Source organism: Hyla sarda, chromosome 1 (assembly GCF_029499605.1).
Source record: "Hyla sarda isolate aHylSar1 chromosome 1, aHylSar1.hap1, whole genome shotgun sequence".
NCBI lineage: Eukaryota > Metazoa > Chordata > Amphibia > Anura > Hylidae > Hyla > Hyla sarda.
In genome coordinates, this window is record NC_079189.1 from 371,188,786 (window position 1) to 371,210,879 (window position 22,094).

The window sequence follows — 22,094 nt, forward strand, 5'->3', positions numbered from 1 at the left end:
TTTGCCAGAGAACACCAAGATTGGCAAATAATTCACCACTGGTGCCCTGTGCTCTTCACAGATGAAAGCAGGTTCACACTGAGCACATGTCACAGACATGACAGAGTCTGGAGATGCAGTGGAGAACATTCTGCTGCCTGCAACATCCTCCAGCATGACTGGTTTGGCGGTGGGTTAGTAATGGTGTAGGGTGGCATTTCTTTGGGGGGCCGCACAGCCCTCCATGTGCTTGCCAGAGGTAGCCTGACTGCCATTAGGTACCGAGATGAGATTCTCAGACCCCTTGTGAGACCATATGCTGGTGCGGTTGGCCCTGGGTTCCTCCTAGTGGAAGACAATGCTAGTCCTCATGTGAACCATACAGACAAAGGGAATCCAGCTCTCAGGATGTAGAAAAGGATAAGACGTAGCTTTTAATATCTCATGTTAAAATGATCCAAAATTGATCACAAACCAAAAAAAAGAGGGAAAAAGGGGGGGGGGCAAGCCCCTAAAACCAACACGCCAACGTGTTTCGAGCTACAAAAGAGCCCTTAATCATGGCCCTGATTAAGGGCTCTTTTGTAGCTTGAAACGTGTTGGCATGTTGGTTTTAGGGGCTTGTGTCCCCCCATTTTTCCCTCTTTTTTTTTTGGTTTGTGATCGATTTTGGATCATTTTAACATGAGATATTAAAAGCTATGTCTTATCCTTTTCTACATCCTGAGAGTTGGATTCCCTTTGTCTGTATTGTTCTCATTTACGGGAAGCGGCCCTGCTCCAGGTGCTTTTACCCAGCCCAAGTCAATGCTACATACTTCAAGTGGGTGGTGAGCTGAGCATTTTTTCTTTTCCTTTGTTGATGTATAGACCTCATGTGGCTGGAGCGTGTCAGCAGTTCCTGCAAGAGGAAGGCATTGATGCTATGGACTGGCCTGCCCGTTCCCCAGACCTGAATCAGATTGAGCACATCTGGGACATCATGTCTTGCTCCATCCACCACATTGCACCACAGACTGTCCAGGAGTTGGCGGATGCTTTTGTCCAGGTCTGGGAGGACATACCTAAGGAGACCATCCGCCACCTCATCAGGAGCATGCCCAGGCGTTGTAGGGAGGTCATACGGGCACGTGGACGCCACACACACTACTGAGGCTTTTTTTTTACTTGTTTTAAGGACATTACAAAAAAGTTGGATCAGCCTGTAGTGTGGTTTTCCACTTAGATTTTGAGTAAAGACAAAAGTATTTCATACAAATAGTTCATTCAGATCTAGGATGTGTTATCTTAGTGTTCCCTTAATTTTTTTCAGCAGTATATATAGTGCCCAGGGTTATACTTTCAAAAGCACCCTCTTAACTCAGGCTAAATGCAGATCTGATAGTTTTAGTTCTTGTAGCCTCTACATTTCTAATACCCTGCAGAAATTCAATGCATGAGAGAAATATTTGGCATCTAATGCTCACTGGTGGGCATTTATGACCTGGATAAAATGCAAATATATTCATATTATTAGAATGGAAATGCATATTTGTACTACAAGCTAAGCACTTGTTTCTTCATTTAGCATTGTCTTTTGATCAAACTTTGTATGAACCAATACAAGTGAATAAAATAAACTTTGTAGTACATTATTTTAGGCAAAAATACTTTCTTTCACCTGTTACTTTTCCTTAACAACCACCACCACCCCCCACCGCCCTCCCATCCTGCTGCTAAACTCTTCTACACCGTCAATCAGCTTAGATTTGTCCTGTATCTGCAAGATGTACTAATCTCGGCAGTGACAACCCAATAACCGTCCAAGGTAGGACATCACTGTGGCCGGTAAATGGTTGAGCATGCCAATATAGTACATCTCAGAAGGTGGGGGTTGGAGGGCTCAACTGGTAGTTAAGGGCCCCGTTCTAGAGATTGCAGACCTCCCACAGTCAGACATTTATCCCCTATCCTGTTTTTTTCTTACTTTAAAATTACTGTATCACCTATATTTTCTTTTACCAATCCAAAACAGATAATGATATGTATTCTTTTTTTTTTTTTAGATTTTTTTATTATAGATTATACCCTAGGGACAGATGGCATTAACCCCTTGTGTTTTTGATGCCAGGGCGTGGTTTTACCTCTACACCACCCGAAGGTATACCGCTGGATCCTGGGCTACGCACGGGGGCAAATAATGACTCTGATGCCAAGTTACAGAACAACGGCAGCTTTACTGAGTCAGACAGGTGTAACAGTCTATACAACTTGGCTGGGCCCAAGGAGGTGACCAGTGACTTCAGAGACCTCAGGGCTTGCTGACACTTATGGTGGACTGGGACAATTTGATGCAGAGCCACGCTGACTATGGCAGACTATGACTGACTTCACCCCTTCTGTAGCTTACCAGGCTTTGACTTGACCTGTGAGGTACTGGATTTTAGGATCCATGGCTGCATGGTAGACTTTAGGCCTCTTTAGGACTCCAGACACACACCTAGGACTTGACCTTACTGCAACTCAGCAAAGACTTAAAGAGCAAGAGAGTGAAGAGGCTCCACTCAGGGCTTATATGGGGGAGACTCTGGTGGGGTCCCATAGGTCACCCTTAGGTCACATGGTCACTGGTACCTCACTGGGTTACAATCACATGACAAGAGGTCTTAAAGGCATAACACATTTTATATACAATACTCTATATAACAAGCATAGAAGCAGATATACAAAGGAACAGGTGCAGGGGGGCCCAGGGGTCACTGTATGGAGGCTGCCTGACAGGGCAGCAAGGGTACAGGGGTGCAACTTCTGTACTAGGCCACCAGACTTGGTTATGGGGATGGCCATCTTGCCTGATTTGCTTTTACCAGCATTTAAAGATCTGCTTTACAGCAGCCACATGGACCTATAGTCTGGAGCTGACCTATTAACTTCTATGGGAGAGTACTTAAGCATGCTCTGTGACCTGTGCAGAGGTATTTGTGCAAGTAGAGGGGGAGTTTATCCTGGAAGGTGAGGGCCAGAGTGCTGAACTAGGACTGTCGGGCCCTATTCTGGAGATTATGAGGGGTTCAAACGTTTTCAAAAAACGGATAATCCCTTTAAGCACCAGGATCTCAAAATGTTTACATCTGTAATTTTTTCTATGTAAAATGAAGGAATTATTTCCTGATTTTTAAGATTCGGAATGCATTTAGCATTGACTAGAAGACTTACTGAAGCACAGAGAAGATTACACATAAAACTGAGTGGACTCTGGTAGAGTCTTAGACTCAAGCAGACTTAATCCATACAGACAGCTCCCAATGTAATTTACCTTCTCATCAGGTAATGAAAAGATGACTTGTCCTCTCTCTGGGGATGTTTGCTGTTTAGGTTAACGCAACTCACAAAACATGCTTATGGATTCCCTAAAATGTGACTGTAACAGAAGGGTCTTTATAAGGTATATATACTTAGAGTGGCTGCAGATTTTACTTCTCTCTTGGATTTTTCCCATGTCCAGAATATCTTTTTAACTTACTAACATAGAGCTAATAAATATTAGTGCTATTTTTTATGCATCACTCTATGATCATGTCGTCATGTAAATGTATACCTTTTTAGCTGAAGATCCACATTTCAAAATAACAGGTGGCTTAAAGGGGTGCTCCAGTGGAAAACATTTTTTCTTTTAATCAACTGGTGCCAGAAAGTTAAACAGATTTGTAAATGACTTCTATTAAAAAATCTTTACCCTTCCAGTACTTTTTAGCAGCTGTATGCTACAGAGGAAATTATTTTCTTTTTTGTCTTGTCCACAGTGCTCTCTGCTGACACCTGATGCCCGTATCAGGAACTGTCAAGAGTAGGAGAAAATCCCCATTGCAAACCTATGCTGCTCTGGACAGTTTATGACATGGACAGAGGTGTCAGCAGAGAGCACTGTGGACAAGGCAAAAAAGAAAGTTAAAAAGAAATGAATTTCCTCTGTAGCATACAGCTGCTAAAAGGTACTGGAAGGGTAAAGAATTTTTTAATAGAAGTCATTTACAAATCTGTTTAACTTTCTGGCACCAGTTGATTTAAAAAAAAAATATATATATATATATATATTTCCACCGGAGTACCCCTTTAAGCCACCATAGTTTTTACAGAATACCGAACGCATCAGATATTGAATTCAAAAGACAAAATGTACAATAAATCTGATTTTTAAGCCTGAGATTTTTTTTTTACTTATAATGTGCAAAATACACAACCCAAAATGCACATAATTGGTGCAAATTTACTGCTATAGATTTATCTGTGGAAAAATCAGCAGCATTTATACTGCATGTGGCCATGCCCTAAATTCTGTGGACTGTGGATAAGGTGTCAGTAAATAAAGTGACAGTGATAAGGTTCTTAGTCTGGTATAAACTGCCAGTTATATTGTGTTAACCCTGGTGCCAAGTCTCAGTAACACTGTGACATCACTGGGGTCATTTTTGAATAGTCTCATATCTGCTGCTGCCGACAACTGGGAAGCCACTTACAGATAGTATGCAGGGGGTCCAGAGCTCCTGAATGGGAAACCATGAGATGATTTCTCCATTTACTTTGTAGTACCCATACCAATTTTCTTACAGAAGTGTACTTAAATCTTTATTCTAATATATACAAAAATGTATTTCCATTTGTTCAGTATTCACTGAATTTTCTATGAATCTATTGTGCATATGCCATTCGTCTTGCTTGTCATATACTGTTCTTTAGAATCAAACCAAACTGCTGCTGAGTAGAGATATAAAAATCATTTTTAATTGAGACCAGAAAAGGAAGATGAAGAAAAATACATGTATTATTGCTTTATTAAATTGCAAATTGAATTATTTGATATTTTAAGTAGTTTGTGTAACCTAGTTCATAGCTTAATTATGTCTCACAGCAAAAAAAAAAAAAAATCTGTTTCTGCCCAGAAATGAGCCATCATGACAGGGCGAAGCTAGACAGATAGTGGTGAAATCTTGCCTCTGGTGCCAGTGTCACCCTTCTAGCGTCACCTGTGCACCAATATATGACTAACAAGGGGTCTCGATTCCTGCTTCTAGTGGGTTGTGATATTTGTGACACTTATGGATGTTGTGCATTACTGAACAATACTGAGTTTTCAGCTTGGAAAGTCACTTTTATTTAGTACCCTACATTAACCTTTTTCTTGTAATAATTCTCAGGCTATTTGACCATTCCATGGAAGGATTTAAGAACTGGGAGTTTATGACAACACACTGTTGGGGGGAAAAGGCCTCAGGAGACTGGATACTGGAGATTTATGATACCCCATCCCAACTGAGGAACTTCAAGACACCAGGTAAAGATCTTTAGCTTCATACATCATGAAAGGGAATATGTCAGCTCCAGTTATTGCTATGAACTGCAGACCCATAAGAAGGAAACTGTACCTTTCCAGGAGATGATGGTGATTGCAAAATTGCCTTTTTTTCTCAGCCAAGTGTCAAGGAGGCAGGGCTAAGCTGCTCAAGTGCCACAGCCTGGCACACCTCCTCATATGCCCTCATCTTCCAGACCCTCTTTGAGCGATATACTGGGCTCTGTAGATTAATCAAGGAGGTGCTGGGAGGAGAGGGTGAGTGAGGAGGCGTGCCAAGTGGTGGCACCTGAGCAGCTTAGCCCTGCCTCCTTGACACTTGGCCAAAGAATAAAAAAAAAAAATAGATTTTATAAGTTTGCCAACCACCATCAGCTCCAGGAAAAGTACGCTTTGTTTGGAGCTATCCAAAAGTGTATGCAGCTCTTAGCATTTCCTTTAAAGCACATGATAACAAAATATGGAGTAATTTAGGAAACGTTGCAATTTCATTGCTAAATATTAGACAGATAAGTCACCTCAATGTACGGCACCTAGGTGATTTCCACTGTTTTTGTAAAGTTGTTTCATATTAAGTTGAGAACCTGTCCAATAAGGTTGAGGTTTGGATACTTATGTATTTTTATACTTTTTGTTGAGTCATTGCTGTTTTAGGTCTCTTGTCCTCATTTTATAGTATAAAGCAGAGGTATAAACCAAAGAACAAATTATCAGTCTGTGTTCATTTACATCTCATCTTATTACCCCACTGTTAAAACATATGAATACATCACAAGTTCCTCTTTTTAAGTAACTAAGGATTTAAGAGCACATTTTTACAGACTTGGGGCATATCAGGAGGGGGTCTTTCAACCTACCAGCTGTTACAGATGAGTAAGGGAGTGGTAGCGCTATTAGCTTGTTGGGTTTAGAAACAAAGAGGACCAATAGCTAATAACCAGGGGACCTAAAAGTAAATAAAAAGTGTGTGAATCTGTGAAGCAGCGGCTCCACATAGATGATGATGTACATCTTTTAAAGAAGCCGTAGGTCTTTATTAAAATAAAATATTGTCATTGGTAGGTATAATAGAAGCAAGGAGTTTAATGGCTCATTCAAGGAGCTTCATTTTTGTATATGAATCATATATACTTTACAGCCAAGCACATCTAAGTATGTTGTAGTAAAATGTTAAGTTTGGCAGCAAAATGTTCATAGAAATTGCTGTAATAAATTCTGAACATAAACTGTATTATAATAACCCATCAGCAAGACACTTAACCTATTTCTGGTATACTTTATTGTTACATACAAAAACTTCAATTCAGCTGGGGCAGATGTTATCTAAAAATAAAATATTTTCACATCCATATGTGTCTTCAGTGGGAGAGTTGTGCTTGTATATGTGTCATTTGGATAACATGTACCCTGTTAATATGAGGTGGTAGAAAAGTTAGTATTTTCTTAATAGGTTGTGGTACTTATTTGGCAGTCTGTGTATCCTGTCATTTATTCTCATCAATAACAGACATCTACTAAATGGGATGACTAAAATATGTGTCTAAATATGTTACATATAGGCTGGTATGAAAGTACTATGATACTATATACTTACTTTTATTTATATGTTTATTTAGAATGTCTTGCAGTACAGCAGAATAGCCAGTCTGAGCATTTATTATACTGTATAAAGCCATAAAAAGGAGATCTAAGGGGCCATGACTGGTAACCCATGTATATATCTTTTGCATGATCCAGTCATAATCCAAAAGCTATAGAAAGGAGCTGCAGTTTAATTTATATGCTTTGTATTCCTGCTTCTCCAGAGGCATTAAAAATAATCTGTTAGAACTATTTGCTATAAGAACTGCAGACACTGTTGGATAGCTGTAAGGGTATCAAAGCAAACTGTACCTTTCCTAGAACTGAAGGTGGTTGCCCCATAAAATCGCTCTTTTATTTCTCAGCCAAATGTCAAGAAGGTGAGGCCATGCTGCTAAAGAGACATCCTGACACACCTTCTTGCTTGCTTTCACCACTGAGCCCATCCTTGATTGACATACAGGGCTCTAAACATCAGTCAAGAAGGTGTTGGGAAGTGAAGACAAGCAAGGAAGTGTGTAAGGATGAGCCCTTGAGCAGCTTGTCTCCACCTTCTGACACTTGCCTGAGAAATAAAAAGGTCATTTGATTTTGGTAACTATCACCAGCTCCATGAAAGGTATCATTTGCTTTTATACCATTACAGCCATCTGACAGTGTCTGTTCTAAGAAGCAAAAAGAGAGGAGAGATTCCCTTTATCACATGTATAAGATCATTTCAAGCTCAGCACTATTTTTAGAAGCCCTACAGAGAATGAATTGAGTGCTGATTGCTCTGCCGCTCAGCTAGTTTGTGAGACAGGATCGCAGGATCCTATATGTGTAAACGTACCCTTAAAAGGTGCCCAGAAGAACTGGTACTGAGAAAGCAGTTGGGAAGAAATTGTTTAATCTCGTTTTAGAGTCAATTGAAGGCAACATTATGATCTCACAAGAACACTTTTAATGGCATTAGAACTTTACATTTGACTCTAGAAAGAACATTTCACCTCCACTTGGAAGGCTATTTTCTTGAGAAAAAATCTTTTTTTTCCCCTAGATTAAAGGTAGTGTCGATCCTTATTAATCTAATATAGCTAGCTTGTAAACTAATTTTGGAGTTAGAGATTCTCTGCTTGCAGATTATTCATTTTGACATTTTAATTTCATTTTTAATTAAACCACTATTCTAGAAAGTTGGTTTCAGGCTTATCCTGTAGAAAATGTGCAAGTGTTGACCTCCTAGACCTTCTCCATGAGTTGACCTCTTCCTTCATTACTGTAGGGTTATATACATCATCAACTTTCTGCTCATGCTTTCACTATAAAAGAGAAAAATACATTGGAAATAAGAAATACTTTACCTAAATTCTGCTTTGTCCAAGTAGATGTGCAGAGCTGAGGTGAAAGAGCATAAATACTTGCTATATTTAGGTCATTGCCTTGCCCATACTGATAAGACATAGGTGTCATCATAGTGTAGAGTAGCCTAGTTGCCACAATTAACAAAAAAAAAAAAACACTTGTCCAAGGGACTAAAGCAGAACACAATCTACTTGTCCCTCAAGAAAATCCACTTGTCCTGTTAGATAAAATAATTTCAACCAAAATAGTCTGATCCCCCCCACTAGACCACCAGGGATGGATATAAGATCCTTTAGACACTGCTGTCAACTTAGACAGCGGTGATCTAATGGTTTAATAGCGGCCACGGAGATCGCAGCATGCCAGGCTAATAGTGGCGGGAGAGCTGTAGCTAGCTCCTTTTACACCCGAGGCAAGCCCAGAAAATTGCGCCCCCCCCCCCCACACACACACACCTGACCCCCATAACTTAAATTTTTCTATATACAGGGATGTATGAAGGTAATCTTATGTGCCGTGATCTGTAGTTTTTATTTGAACCATTTATTATCAGAACTTTTATTAGGAAAGGGACTTATTCACATACATACGCACTTCTTAAAATATTTTATTCACTATTTTTCAGTCTTCTTAGGGACTTATATATGGAGTCTTTTGATTGTAAAACACTGAACAGCGTTGTGTTACTGGGGGGTGGGGGGGCTGTGTTCTGCTTCTCCAGTTTATGTGCTGCATTTTATTTACTCTAATTTATGTGTCATTATGTTGCATTTAGTTACTAGATAACTACAACTCCCAGCATGCCCTGATACAGCCTATGGTTGTGTGGGTGTTGCAGCATGTTACACTGTATAGTAGGACAGTTAAGGTTATTGTGTAACATGCTGGGAGTTGTAGTTTTGGTTTGTGTCAGCTGCAGAGCCATAGGATGTGTCACGGAATACTGGGAATTACAGTTAGTAACTACAACACCCAGCATGCCCTGATGCAGCCTATGGCTCTGCAGCTGACCCGAACAAAAACTACAACTCCCAGCATGTTACACTTTATAGTTCTACAGTTCAGGTTATGGTGCAACATGCTGGAAGTTGTAGTTTTGGTTCGGGCGTGTTTGCATGCATCCGTGTGGCTCTTGGTCGGCGGGTGAGTATGAAGGGTGGGATTCTGGGGGTGCAATTTAGTGTGGGTGACCAGAAGACAATAAAAATAAAAAAAATTAGATAGCACAACTGGCAGCAGCACTTGTCAGTCCGCCCTGTACAAAACATACATACACATATCATACATACACATATACATACACCGGCCACTGCCCCCTGTATTATACATTTCATACATACATCATACATAGACACATCACACCCGCCGCTGCCCCCCCCCACATCATACATTACATACACACATCATATATACACATCACACATACACTCACACCATACATATGCACACATCGTACATACACCTGCTGCTGCCCCCCCCACATCATACCTTACATACACACATCATACATTACATACACACATCACACATACACCATACATACACACACCTCATACATACACATACACCGGGCTGCTGCCCCCTATATCATACATTACATACACACACATCACACATAGACACATCATACATACACATACATTACATACACTGGGCTGCTGCCCCTATATCAAACATTACATACACACATCACACATAGACACATCATACAGACAACATACACACATCATATATACACATGACACATACACCATAAATATGCACACATCATACATACACCTGCCGCTGATACACCCCCCTAGTCATACAATACACACATACATGCCGGTGTGAGGTGAAATCCCCAGCCTGTGCAGTGCAGTTCAGTATGTCTCCTCACACACGTCCCCTCCCCCCCGCTCTGTGTTTTCCCCCGTGAAAACTTGAAACCTCCCCGTGATAAGCGAGGTCTTGTGTAGACAGAGGAGGGGAGGGGCTGTGTACATCCTCATTGTCCCCCTGTTTTCTTGTATTCAGAGCTGCGCTTTCCATCCTCCGGGAGGGGGATGAGGGGGCGTGGCTTAATAATCTCCTGCAGAATGTCCTCGGGCTCTCCCCTCGCTCCTCCCCACTCTAGCTTTGGCAAACTTCGGAGAGTGGAGGGGAGGAGCGGTGAGGTGAGATCCCCTCACACCAGCTGGGGGGCTCTGAGCAGCAGCCCCCAGCTACTAAAATCAGCTGGGTGCCGCTGTGAGGTGAGATGGGTTCGGAAATCTCACCTCACACCGCCGCCCCCTCCATACACCTGAGGTGCAGACTTGCATCGTCTCCTGCACCTCACACCGGCATTAAAGAAAAATAAGGGGGAAGTCGGTCCGGCCCTGCTTGCCCGATACAGGGCTAAATCTATAAAAAAATGCACCTGCCCGGCGCCCAAAACTACTTGTCCCGGGCGTCGGGCGATAGGATTTCCACATCCCTGCTTTTAAAAGGCATTTCATGTTTTATATTGTCTCGGATAAGTACACAGCACTACATCTCAACAAATACAGTTAAATTTGTAGTATTCCAGTCTTTTTTGCCTTATACTTGTCTGCATATTTTTATGTATGATGGTGGTTACGCACTTTTTTCCTTGTTGTCTTTTCTTTTCATTTGTGATTAATAAACTTGTAGCCAAAGTAAATGTAAATATTTTTGCAAATACATTCATTTAGCAAATTATTCTCCTGATATTCTAGGTTACAGACCACTGCTCCTTTCTAGAAGTGGTGGTTGGACTGGTGTGTGTACAAACACACACGCACACACCAGCCCAACTGCCACTTCTGGAGTGGAGCAGTGGTCTGTAACCTAGGAAATGAGCTGTCAACAAGGATAGGAATGGAGCAGGAGTATCAGGAGGAAAAAAAATTGCTAAATAAATGTATTTGCGAAAATATTTACCTTGACATTCACTACAAGTTTAACATTGGAGTCTGTAACTTAAGCAACAAGCTGTTGACAAGGAGAGGAAAGGAAATAACAACCTAAAAAAAGAGTCCAAAAAATGGCTCTATTAAAGTAATGAATAAAAGGGGTCTGCTGAAGAGAGAGACCAAATATTAACCTACAGTATGCCACAAAGGCGTAACCCTTGAGCCCCAATGAAAATGAGGTACAAATAATCAGTATGTAAAAATATATATAATTTTATTTAATACAAAGACATGAATTAAAAATATGCATATAGGACGGAAAAAAATAATGATATACAGTCAATGTAAATACATAAATAAAAATTAATCTCAAATTTACAACATATATTAATAAAAAGCAGGATGAACAAAAGGAGGGGGTGGAGTCCGTATAGGTAGAAAAAAAAAATAAAAAAATATATATATATATATATATTTGCACTTATGTAGTTTTTATTTGATTTATATTAATGATCACTTTATGAAATTGTTTGGCACTAATGATTTGTATGGGCATAAAAGCCCTCATAGGTTTGTGTATCACTATGCTTGAAAAAGGCTCCAGGAGGAGCTGAAACATTGTAATGCTGACATGAGATATTAAATCACTTATTTTGTTGGAGTGCTGCGCCTGTATCTGGTTCTTATCTTGGATGGACTCTAATCAAGTCCTTTGGGACGCTGGCACCAATTTTTTGGTTGGACTGGATAAGTAGTGCTGCTTTATTTTGGGGTTATATATATATATATATATATATATATATATATATATATATATGTACCAATAAAAAATGTGTATGTAAAAAAAAATATATATGATATATAATATGAAGGAATCAATATATGTAAAGCTACCTAAGTATAAATAGATATTAGTAAATAACACAATTGATGTGACCCAAGCCGCCAAAGACAAAGAAGTCAAGAATAAAGTATAAATAAAGTGCAAGTGCTTGAAAACAAGAACCATTCACTTCAAAGGTGAACTAATATATGTGAAAAAATGTATCATAGCAAAGCAAAGTGCAAACAAGAACCATTCACTTCAAAGGTGAACTAATATATGTGAAAAAATGTGCATAGCAAAGCAAAGTGCAACGTGCTGACTATCAGTGATGACAAAAAAGTAAAAAATAATACTAAGTGTGAGTGCTGAATAGATATAAACAACAAAAGAGTGCAACAAAGACAATGGCAGCAGAGTGTAAAAGATAGCGAACATACAAATACCGGACTCTACCCCACGCCTGCTAAGGATCTCCGATGCGTTTCGCCCGGGAGCGGGCTTTCTTGAGGAGTCCTCGAGAAAGCCCGCTCCCAGGCGAAACGCGTCGGAGATCCTTAGCAGGCACAGGGTAGATCCAGTCTGTCTAAATCTGTCTAAATCTGCCATATGATATAGCAAAGTCAGTTGAAGCTGCCGCTAAATATCCAAATTGTTTTGGCCTTTCCGACTCTCTTTTGATGGCAGAAGTTGGGGTAGAGAAGATTTGGGCATGTTGGCTTTTAACATACCCGACACTTTTGTTTTTGAGGAAATAAGCAGGGGTCTCGCAGTAGCTTTCTTTCCTCACCCCATTCAGAAAACATGCACGCTTGGTTCAGTGTGCACATGTATGTGGGAATCAGGAGAGATAACTGTCAGCCGAGCAAGCTTTCGGCCAGCAGTGTATGGCCAATATAAGTGAAAAGGAACAGATTTCATATCATAATTTCAAAGATGTTTTTCCAAAACCTCAGTAACTCTATAGCTATAGCTTGTCTTTACAATGAAATATCACACAATGTAAAAATATTATTGAATTATTACTGTCTTCAATCCATATGACAGTTCTTTGTTAAGCTTGAATTATTTAACTATCCCAGATTAGTTTGTATTAGAATAGGTTTAGAAATAGAATTGGAGTAGAACAGAATAGGATTGTAGAGAATATTGAAAAAAGAAATAAGAAAAACATGCAGAACTTCAGAAGATGCTAAAAGAACAATTTATCTGAATTTTGTTAACATCTAGTGATCAAGTGAGACATAACCCGCTTTAAGCTTTTCATTTTACTGAGTATATACAGCTAGTGTAAAATCTAGAAATTATGATTTTCTGCCTTTACTAGCAAAATGTAGTGTGTTTCCTTAATTAGATATATTGCAGCTATAGTTGAACCTTAAGTTATTTGCTTGATTATATATAATATTGTGCAGTGAACATTTCTGTGATAGTAACATAGTTCATAAGGTTGGAAAAAGTCCATCAAGTTAAACCTATAACCCTAATGAGTCCCCGCTGAGTTGATCCAGAGGAAGGCAAAAAACTTGTGCTAGGGGTAAAAATTCCTTCCCGACTCCAGATATGGCAGTCAGAATAAATCTCTGGATCAACCTTCTGTCCCTATAAGTCTAGTATCCATAACCTGTATTGTTATTATTCTACAGAAATGCATCCAGACCCCTTTTGAACTCTTTTACCGAGTTCACCATGACCACCTCCTCCGGAAGAGAGTCTCACTGCTCTTACAGTAAAGAACCCCAGTCTGTGCTGGTGTAGAAACCTTCTTTCCTCTAAACGCTGAGGATGCCCCCTTTTTGTAGATACAGTTTTGGTTATAAATAAGTCATGGGAGACAGCTCTGTACTGCCCCCTCATATTTTTATACATAGTTATTAGGTCGCCCCTAAGCCTTTTTTTTTTCAACACTAAATAACCCTAATTCTGATAATTTTTCTGGGTACTGTAGTCTTCCCATTCCCCCTATTACTCTGGTTGCCCGTCTTTGAACCCTCTCCAGCTTCACTATATCTTTCTTGTACACTGGTGCCCAGTACTGTACACAGTATTCTATGTGTAGTCTGACTAGTGATTTGTAGAGTGGTAGAATTATTTCCTTGTTGTGGGCATCTATGCCCCTATTGATGCACCCCATGATTTTATTTGCCTCGGCAGCAGCTGCCTGACACTGGTCACTACAGCTAATTTTACTGTTAACTAAGACTCCCAAGTCCTTTTCCACGTCAGTCATCCCAAGCATTCTCCCACTTAATACATAATCCCAGTCTGGATTTTTCTTCCCCATGTGCATCACCTTACATTTATCAGTGTTGATCCTCATCTGCCACTTCTCAGCCCAAACCTCCAACCTATCCAGATCCATTTGTAACAGTTCACTGTCCTCTATTGTGTTTACTGCTTTACAGAGTTAAGTATCATCTGCAAAGATTGCTACTTTACTATTCAACCCCTACAAGGTCATTAATAAATATATTAAATAGATCAGGACCCAAGACTGACCCCTGTGGTACCCCACTAGTAACAGTCACCCATTTAGAATATTTACCATTAATAACCACCCTCTGTTTCCTATCACTGAGCCAGTTACTTACCCACATTCTCCCCCAGCCTAAACCTTCTGATTTTATGCACCAACCTTTTATGTGGCACTGTATCAAATGCTTTGGAAAAATCAAGATATACAAAATCCAGCAATTACTCCTGGTCTAGTCTTGAACTCCCCTCCTCATAAAACCTGATCAGGTTAGTTTGACAGAATCAATTCTCTATAAAGCCATGCTGATATGGAGTCATATATTTATTTTTATCAAGACACTCCAAAATAGGCCTGTAATTCCCGGGGTCACATTTTTACCCCTTTTTAAATATTCACACCACATTTGCTATGCGCCAGTCCTAGGGAACCATCCCTGTCACTATAGAGTCCTTGAATATTAGAAATAGGGGTCTGTCTATTACATTACTTGACTTGACTTTAGAACATGAGGGTGAATTCTACTCGTCATGGATGTACTGCCTCATACCCGCTCTGTATGAAAAGTAAGTGGTCATGTGACTGTTTATCCATTTTTTTTCCTACATAGTTGCAATGTTATTTATTAATAACAGGTAAATATAGAATATATATTTGATTGGTCATCTGATTCTCTGTGCTGTTTTTTTTTATCTTCAAGGAAAATTGAAGGAATGGTCCTTAGTATTGTATGGTACTTCCATTCAGCCATATTCCCATAGAAGTGACGGTCATAAAGTAGGACGCTCTAGCCCTATTGACGAGCCATCGGAGGAATACAATATTGATGACTATACAGGTGAGGCAGAACAATAATTGTCACATAATCTACATTACTTAATGCAAAAATAAAAAAATAAAGTGTTTTTAAGGGGTTAATTTAGTATGGGTTCCTTAGTCCTTAATGGGTTACTCCAGTGGAAAAGATTTTTTTTTTTTAATCAACTGGTGCCAGAAAGTTAAACAGATTTGTAACTGATTGAAAGCAAAGTTTGACCACACCTCAAGAATATCACCCTATTGGGTACACAATGAATACATTTGCAGACAGATGGCTATGAAAAAATGCAGATTTTAAAAAAATGTAATTAAAATTAGCATTTTTTCATAGCCAACTGTCTGCAAATGTATTCATTATGTACCCAATAGGGTGATATTCTTGAGGTGTGGTCAATCTTTGCTTTTGATCTTTTCCCCATTGGATCGGTGGGGATCAATCTTTTAACCACATTTAACCTCGAATACCTGGTTGTGAGCTGCACACACATTTTCTCAGATTTGTAAATGACTTTTGTTTAAAAATCTTAATCCTTCTAGTACTTATCAGCTGCTATATGCTCCACAGGAAGTTTTTTTATTTTTTATTTTTTTCAGTCTGACCACAGTGCTCTCTATCCACACCTGACACATCTATCCATGCCAGGAACTGTCCAGAGTAGGAGCAAATCCCCATAGGAAACCTATCCTGCTCTGGACAGTCCTGAAAGAAGCAGAGGTGTCAGCAGAGAGCACTCTGGTCAGACAGAAAAGAAATTCAAAAAGAAAAGAACTTCCTCTGTAGTATACAGAAGCTGATAAGTACTGGAAGGATTAAGATTTTTATATAGAAGTAATTTATAAGTCTGTATAATTTTCTGAAGCCAGTTGATTTAAAAAAATAATAATAATTCCACCAGAGTACCCCTTTAAAGGAATTTTCCCATAACGAACCCTTATCTATCTGCAAGATAAGTGATAAGTGTTTGATTGCTAGGAGTCAGACTGCTGAGACATCCACCAATCACAAGAACAAGATTCCTCTCCTTGAATGGAACTGTTGTTGAGCAGGCACAGTGCCATCCCAAAGACTAAGTAAGGGACTGCAAAGAATACAGGACTTTCTCTGACAGTCCTCAGGGACACGGGATACCCCTATTCTCGTCGTGGGGGTCCCAACGGTTAGATAGATGATAAGTTATGGTTATAGGAAAACCCCTTTAAGAATTTTTAATTCCTCATTTGTTGTTCATCGCTACCATCAGAAGACAACAGGCAACTTGACCTTTGAATGAAAAGCCTAGATTGTGTAACAACATGAAATAATCAAGAACATTGATAATCCGTTAGATTCCTTACTCCTTTTTCAGATTGCTCCCACTTTCATTGGCCTTGATACTATTGTTAACATTATATGAGGGGATTGCTAGTAAACGATTTGCCTGTATAACAAATAGGATTGATGACTTGTGCCATGTGTGAAAGAATGAGATGTCTCCATATTCTATACTTGTTAAATTTCTATTATGTCTAGTATATTTTGTAACCTAGATATAGGCTAGGTTTTTTATGCCATGCATACAAATAACTATGTGCATTTTATTTTGATACTAGGTCCTTGTGACGCTGAATGCAGTGATGTGCGCTGTGACGGACCAGGACCCCATCACTGCAATGACTGTCTACATTATTATTACAAAGCTAAAAACAACACAAGGTAAACATATGACACATTAACTCTGTTTAACGTATTCGAGTGAACAGAAGTAATTCATGTGGCTTCAATCAAGGCTGAATAAATAAAAGCTAAGATTTGCTATAACCCATTAACCACAGTATTAAATTATGTTTTAGCCGATAAAAAAAGTATTTTTTCATCCAGTACGTATAACTTAGATGATGTAAAGTGCAGAACACATGGAGCTCTTCATGTATACCTTTTGTTTCTCAAATTCAGTTTGACAGTCAGCGGTGATATTTGCCAGGAGATTAGCAGACTTCCAATTCAAGGACATTGACTTGTCATGTTTAAATCCTGTAATAATTGACATCTGTAATGGTGCCCTTTAAGCATTTCTGTTTGCTTACAGGATTTGTGTATCGGAATGTCCCTCAGGCCACTACTTTGCCGAAAAGAAGAGGTGTAAAAAATGTTTCCCAAACTGTGAAACTTGCGTAGGAAGTCGTAGTGACCAGTGCACCTCTTGTAAACCTGGCTACTACTTAAATGAAGAGACCAACAGCTGCACCACCAACTGCCCAGATGGCTTCTACTTGAATGAAAGTATGTTCTCTTACCTCATTCTTTAGAGTGGAGAAAGTTAACAGTGTCATATTTTTGTTTGTTACTTTTAAGACAGTTTCCAAGAAAAAAAAGGCTTTTCATTAATGCAAATGGTGTACTGTAGCTGGCAATAGCAAACTTCCAAATAGATCACATAAAAAACAAAAGTCATGAGTAAGCCTGTGTTCACCTTAAAATCAAGGTTCTTCTAGTTTCATGGTTTTCCAATGACAGACAGAATTGTGTAATCTACTGTGATAAAAGTAAAAGAGTCAACTGAATTCAGTGCAAAAAACAAAAAACCATACAAAAGCGTGACTGCAGATCTAAAATGATAAATTTTATTGATACAGAGAATAAAATACACATATAAGTAATAAACCCAAATACTTAACAGTACACAACAACTGGAGACACAACAATGAGAACAAAGATAATAGGCAAATCTCACCCCAAATGGCTAAAAATGAAGCCAAAATCAAGTACACAGAACAGCTAAGTGCAAATGAGGAAAGTTCCTTCAAGTAAGTAGAAAACAATATCAAATCCCAGAATGAATCGTAAATGAAAATATTACCAAGTGGTGAGAGTAGAGAGGGGAGATGAGACGCCACTGCCCAACGTTTTGCCACTTCCTGGCTTCTTCCGGGGTGTCGAAAAAAGCCAGGAAGTGACGAAACGTTGGGCAGTGGCGTCTCATCTCCCCTCTCTACTCTCACCACTTGGTAATATTTTCATTTACGATTCATTCTGGGATTTGATATTGTTTTCTACTTACTTGAAGGAACTTTCCTCATTTGCACTTAGCTGTTCTGTGTACTTGATTTTGGCTTCATTTTTAGCCATTTGGGGTGAGATTTGCCTATTATCTTTGTTCTCATTGTTGTGTCTCCAGTTGTTGTGTACTGTTTAGTATTTGGGTTTATTACTTATATGTGTATTTTATTCTCTGTATCAATAAAATTTATCATTTTAGATCTGCAGTCACGCTTTTGTATGTTTTTTTGTTATTTGCTTTGCATGGGACCTATTATCCACTGGGAATTTCTGAGGTATTAATGAATTCAGTGCAAAACTAGGCAGTCATACTTTTTTAAATCCTTTGTAAAAAAAAAAAAAGAAAAGAAAAAAAAAACATGATTCTGAAGAGAGAGCAGAGCATTACACATGCCACCTTATACCGATTCCTTTATTTGTTATGGTTCAGTCATGAGATTGCTTGTTATTTATTGCTTGCTAAAAACCATCTATAGAGCTGTTGTTACAACACTTTTTTATTCTTTTTTTTTTCAGTCAAATAAAAGTCATCAATTAAAAAACAAAAATTATCTATAATATGATGCAAAACCAGGTGCATTCTGATCGGCCAACCAATACTCATAGTCATTAAACACATGTTGTTCCTCCATAATTTCGCTATTCCCTAAAGCCACATTGTGGATGACATTGAAAAGTCTGCCATCAATGTTTCAGAACTTTGGTCTCAGATTTATAATGTTATGCTGTTGCATTAGGCAGCACTGTAGTAATATAACAATAGAAATGAAAATGGCCTAGAGCATAAAGTCATAAATTATATTTTTTATAAAGTCCTTTTAGTTTGGTATTGAGACAAATCTAAGTGATGGGGGCTTTCCAGTTTAGAAATTTATATTTTCTATATACCCTATCTGGGAATTCTGAGTTAATAATGTGGTGTTCAGGATTCTCATGCCTTGGTCAGAGTGGAAAGCAGTTATCTAGAGTGTCTTTTACCCTAGAGGACCTGTCCTGTCCTGCATTACACAGACAACCCATTGATTTTAATGCTATGTAATTATTAATTTTCCATGGGGTGGCACTGCAGGGAATTAACAATTATTAGCAGGTTTAACCAGAAATTACAACTAATCAATGTGGATCCCAGCAGGGTGACAATTTGTGATCAGCTCTTTAGTCCAAAACCCCTTATAACCAATAAGGATTATCCAATTAAAACAGACAGATCCACCCTACAGTTATGCCAAATTGTCAGCTTTTAATATATATATATTTTTTATTTATTTACTAGCTGAGTACCCGGCATTGCCCGGATACCACCAAGCTTTCCCAGTCTCCTGAAGCCCCAGCAGTGATAGGCTCCTTTCACACTACCGCTACTGCCCGTCAGTAGGGGGTTTGTTGGAAGATAGTGGGAAGATTATGCCTTCTGTTGGGCTCAGTCACACTAACGGCCGTTAAAGGCAAAAAAAATTAAAAAAGTCTAAACGTCCGTTTGTGGCAGAGCCCAGTGGCATTGTGAAAGTAGCCATAGACTGCTCGTCCTTCCTGCACTCCTCACTCCAGCAGCACTGGCATGCCCGCCCCTGCTCCTGCACTGATGTCTTCTCTCCCCTTACTCTTTTCTCAGCCCACAATAAATCTTCTCTCCCCTGACGCCCCATCCCCTAACCACTCTCTGTACCTGCCTGCTGGACAGTAAATCATACTTTACCATAACGTTGAACATCCAGAGGCTGGAGTTTCAAAACTTCTGGGCAATCTCCTCAACCTGAAAGTAACACGATTAGAATATGTACTGGAAGTCCATGCAGAATGTCCTGATAGTGACAATCTCTGCAGCCCAAGAGTAAAACAGTAAAGCCTGGACAGTTAAATCATACTTTACCATGACATTGATTGGACAGCTTGATGTTTTAAACACTTAGGCAATCTTCACAGCCTGAAAGTAACATGATTAGGAGATGTAATAAAAGTCCCATAGACTTACTGTCCATGCTCCACTGTTTTAATCTCAGGCTGTGAAGCATGTTGCTATCGGCACATCCCTAAACTGTACTATATTTTTATTTGATATATAAGAAATAGTTGTACCAAGTTTAATCAAAACATCTCCTGGAGCATACATACACACATATATACAAATACACATTTTATATATATATATATATATATATATATATATATATATTCTCACAAACTGATCTATTTACTATTAAATTCACAGAAAATCCTGTGAATAAGTGGCTGGAGACTTCCACCTAAGTAGAAACTGGTCAGAATCTGTGAATCTGTAAACCCCCATAGTAAATGGAGTGGAATCCTGCAGGTCGGAAACAACATTCCACACTAATAAAAACCCAACATTCTTAGTAAATTAGGGCCATAGAGTTACTGCGTGATTCATCAGGATCTGGCAGTCATAACAAAGCTAGGATAGCACTTAGACACACAACATATTCTTAGCATATGTTGCCTTTACTATCTGTTGGCATAGATGCAAATGAGATATGCTGCAGCTTTTATCTCTACCTAGTTTTACTGTATCATGATGCTCTACCTGATTTGCTGTAGTATCTATCTATGCAGTGAGATTTTAGCTTTTGACTAATTCAATTGACATATTTGAGTGGCTCAGTTAGTTTAGTCCCTTATGTTACTTTAAAACTCTTTGGTGGATTTATGAAGGCATATATGCCAGTTTCTGCATTATAAAAGTTGCTAATTTTTGCATACAAAATGGCAAATCTTTGTTTGTTTTGCACCTCTATTGGCACTTTCTATAAGTAATGAGAAAAGCATATAGGGCATAGCACGTGGCCCAACAGTCTAATATAGTTAGTATATTTCTGGAATTTATCAGAGAAATAAAGCTGGTATAGATTTCAGTGTGTTGCACATGGACATGATATGATGTGTATTTGACTTAGAGGGGTTCTCCACTGCCCTGTCTTCCGGAGCTCCGCTCGCAGCGTCCGGAAGTTTATTACTCCGGATGCTGTGTGCGGGCTTCCGTGTTCGAGGCTGCCCCCTCGTAACGTCACGCCCGCCCCCTCGTGACGTCACGCCCGCCCCCTCAACGAAAGTTGAGGGGGCGGGCGTGACGTCACAAGGGGGAGGGCGTGACGTCACGAGGGGGCGGCCTCAAAAACGGAAGCACGCACACAGCATCCAGAGTAATAAACTTCCAGACGCTGCGAGCGGAGCTCCGGAAGACAGGGCAGTGGAGAACCCCTTTAAGCACATCTTCGCATTATATGACATATGTTTAGTGCTCAAATGTCTCTGTCTAGAATGTTGACAATCAGAATGGGCAATTTTTTAAATATGTCTCAGACTGTAATACTCTGTTCTTTTACAGATAAGAAACTCTGTCGAAAATGCCACGAGAACTGTAAGACGTGCACTTCTGCTGACAATTGTACGGAATGCAGACATGGCCTGAGGTATGAAATCAATGAATTACTGTAGCAAACCACACGACCGCACATCAAAGCCATATTAACAAGCAGTGATATTAGAGGTCCTGAGTGGGTTTGACTCTTTCTTTGTCGTAAAATTTAGCAGTGAATGAAAGAGCTAGTGAAGCGGGAGGTGAGAAATTTCTATAGTAACATAAATGCTTAAAGAGACTCTGGGTAGTGATGAAATACTAATGCGAACTGCTGCTGAGTGCACGATTCCCAACCTAAGATGACTCAGAAGATCTTTTGGCTCAGGCTGATACATTAAATGCCATATAGATTCTGTCAATAAAACAGAAACTTCTCATAAATATTAGATTTTACCTCTTTATTCTTCTTTACTCACAGACGTTTGCTCAGATACAG

General features: G+C 39.3%; 1 protein-coding gene across 4 annotated transcripts in view; it reads left to right on the plus strand.

Moving 5' to 3' along the window:
* Window positions 1–22,094, plus strand: part of PCSK5 (proprotein convertase subtilisin/kexin type 5) — a 459,846-nt gene that overhangs the window by 278,985 nt on the left and 158,767 nt on the right. For all 4 annotated transcript variants that reach the window (XM_056523317.1, XM_056523326.1, XM_056523339.1 and 1 more), the window contains exons 13-17: window positions 5,154–5,290; window positions 15,127–15,264; window positions 16,836–16,938; window positions 17,312–17,505; window positions 21,626–21,710. In XM_056523317.1, coding sequence (XP_056379292.1) covers window positions 5,154–5,290; window positions 15,127–15,264; window positions 16,836–16,938; window positions 17,312–17,505; window positions 21,626–21,710 — 657 coding nt within the window. The remainder of the gene's footprint in view (window positions 1–5,153; window positions 5,291–15,126; window positions 15,265–16,835; window positions 16,939–17,311; window positions 17,506–21,625; window positions 21,711–22,094) is intronic.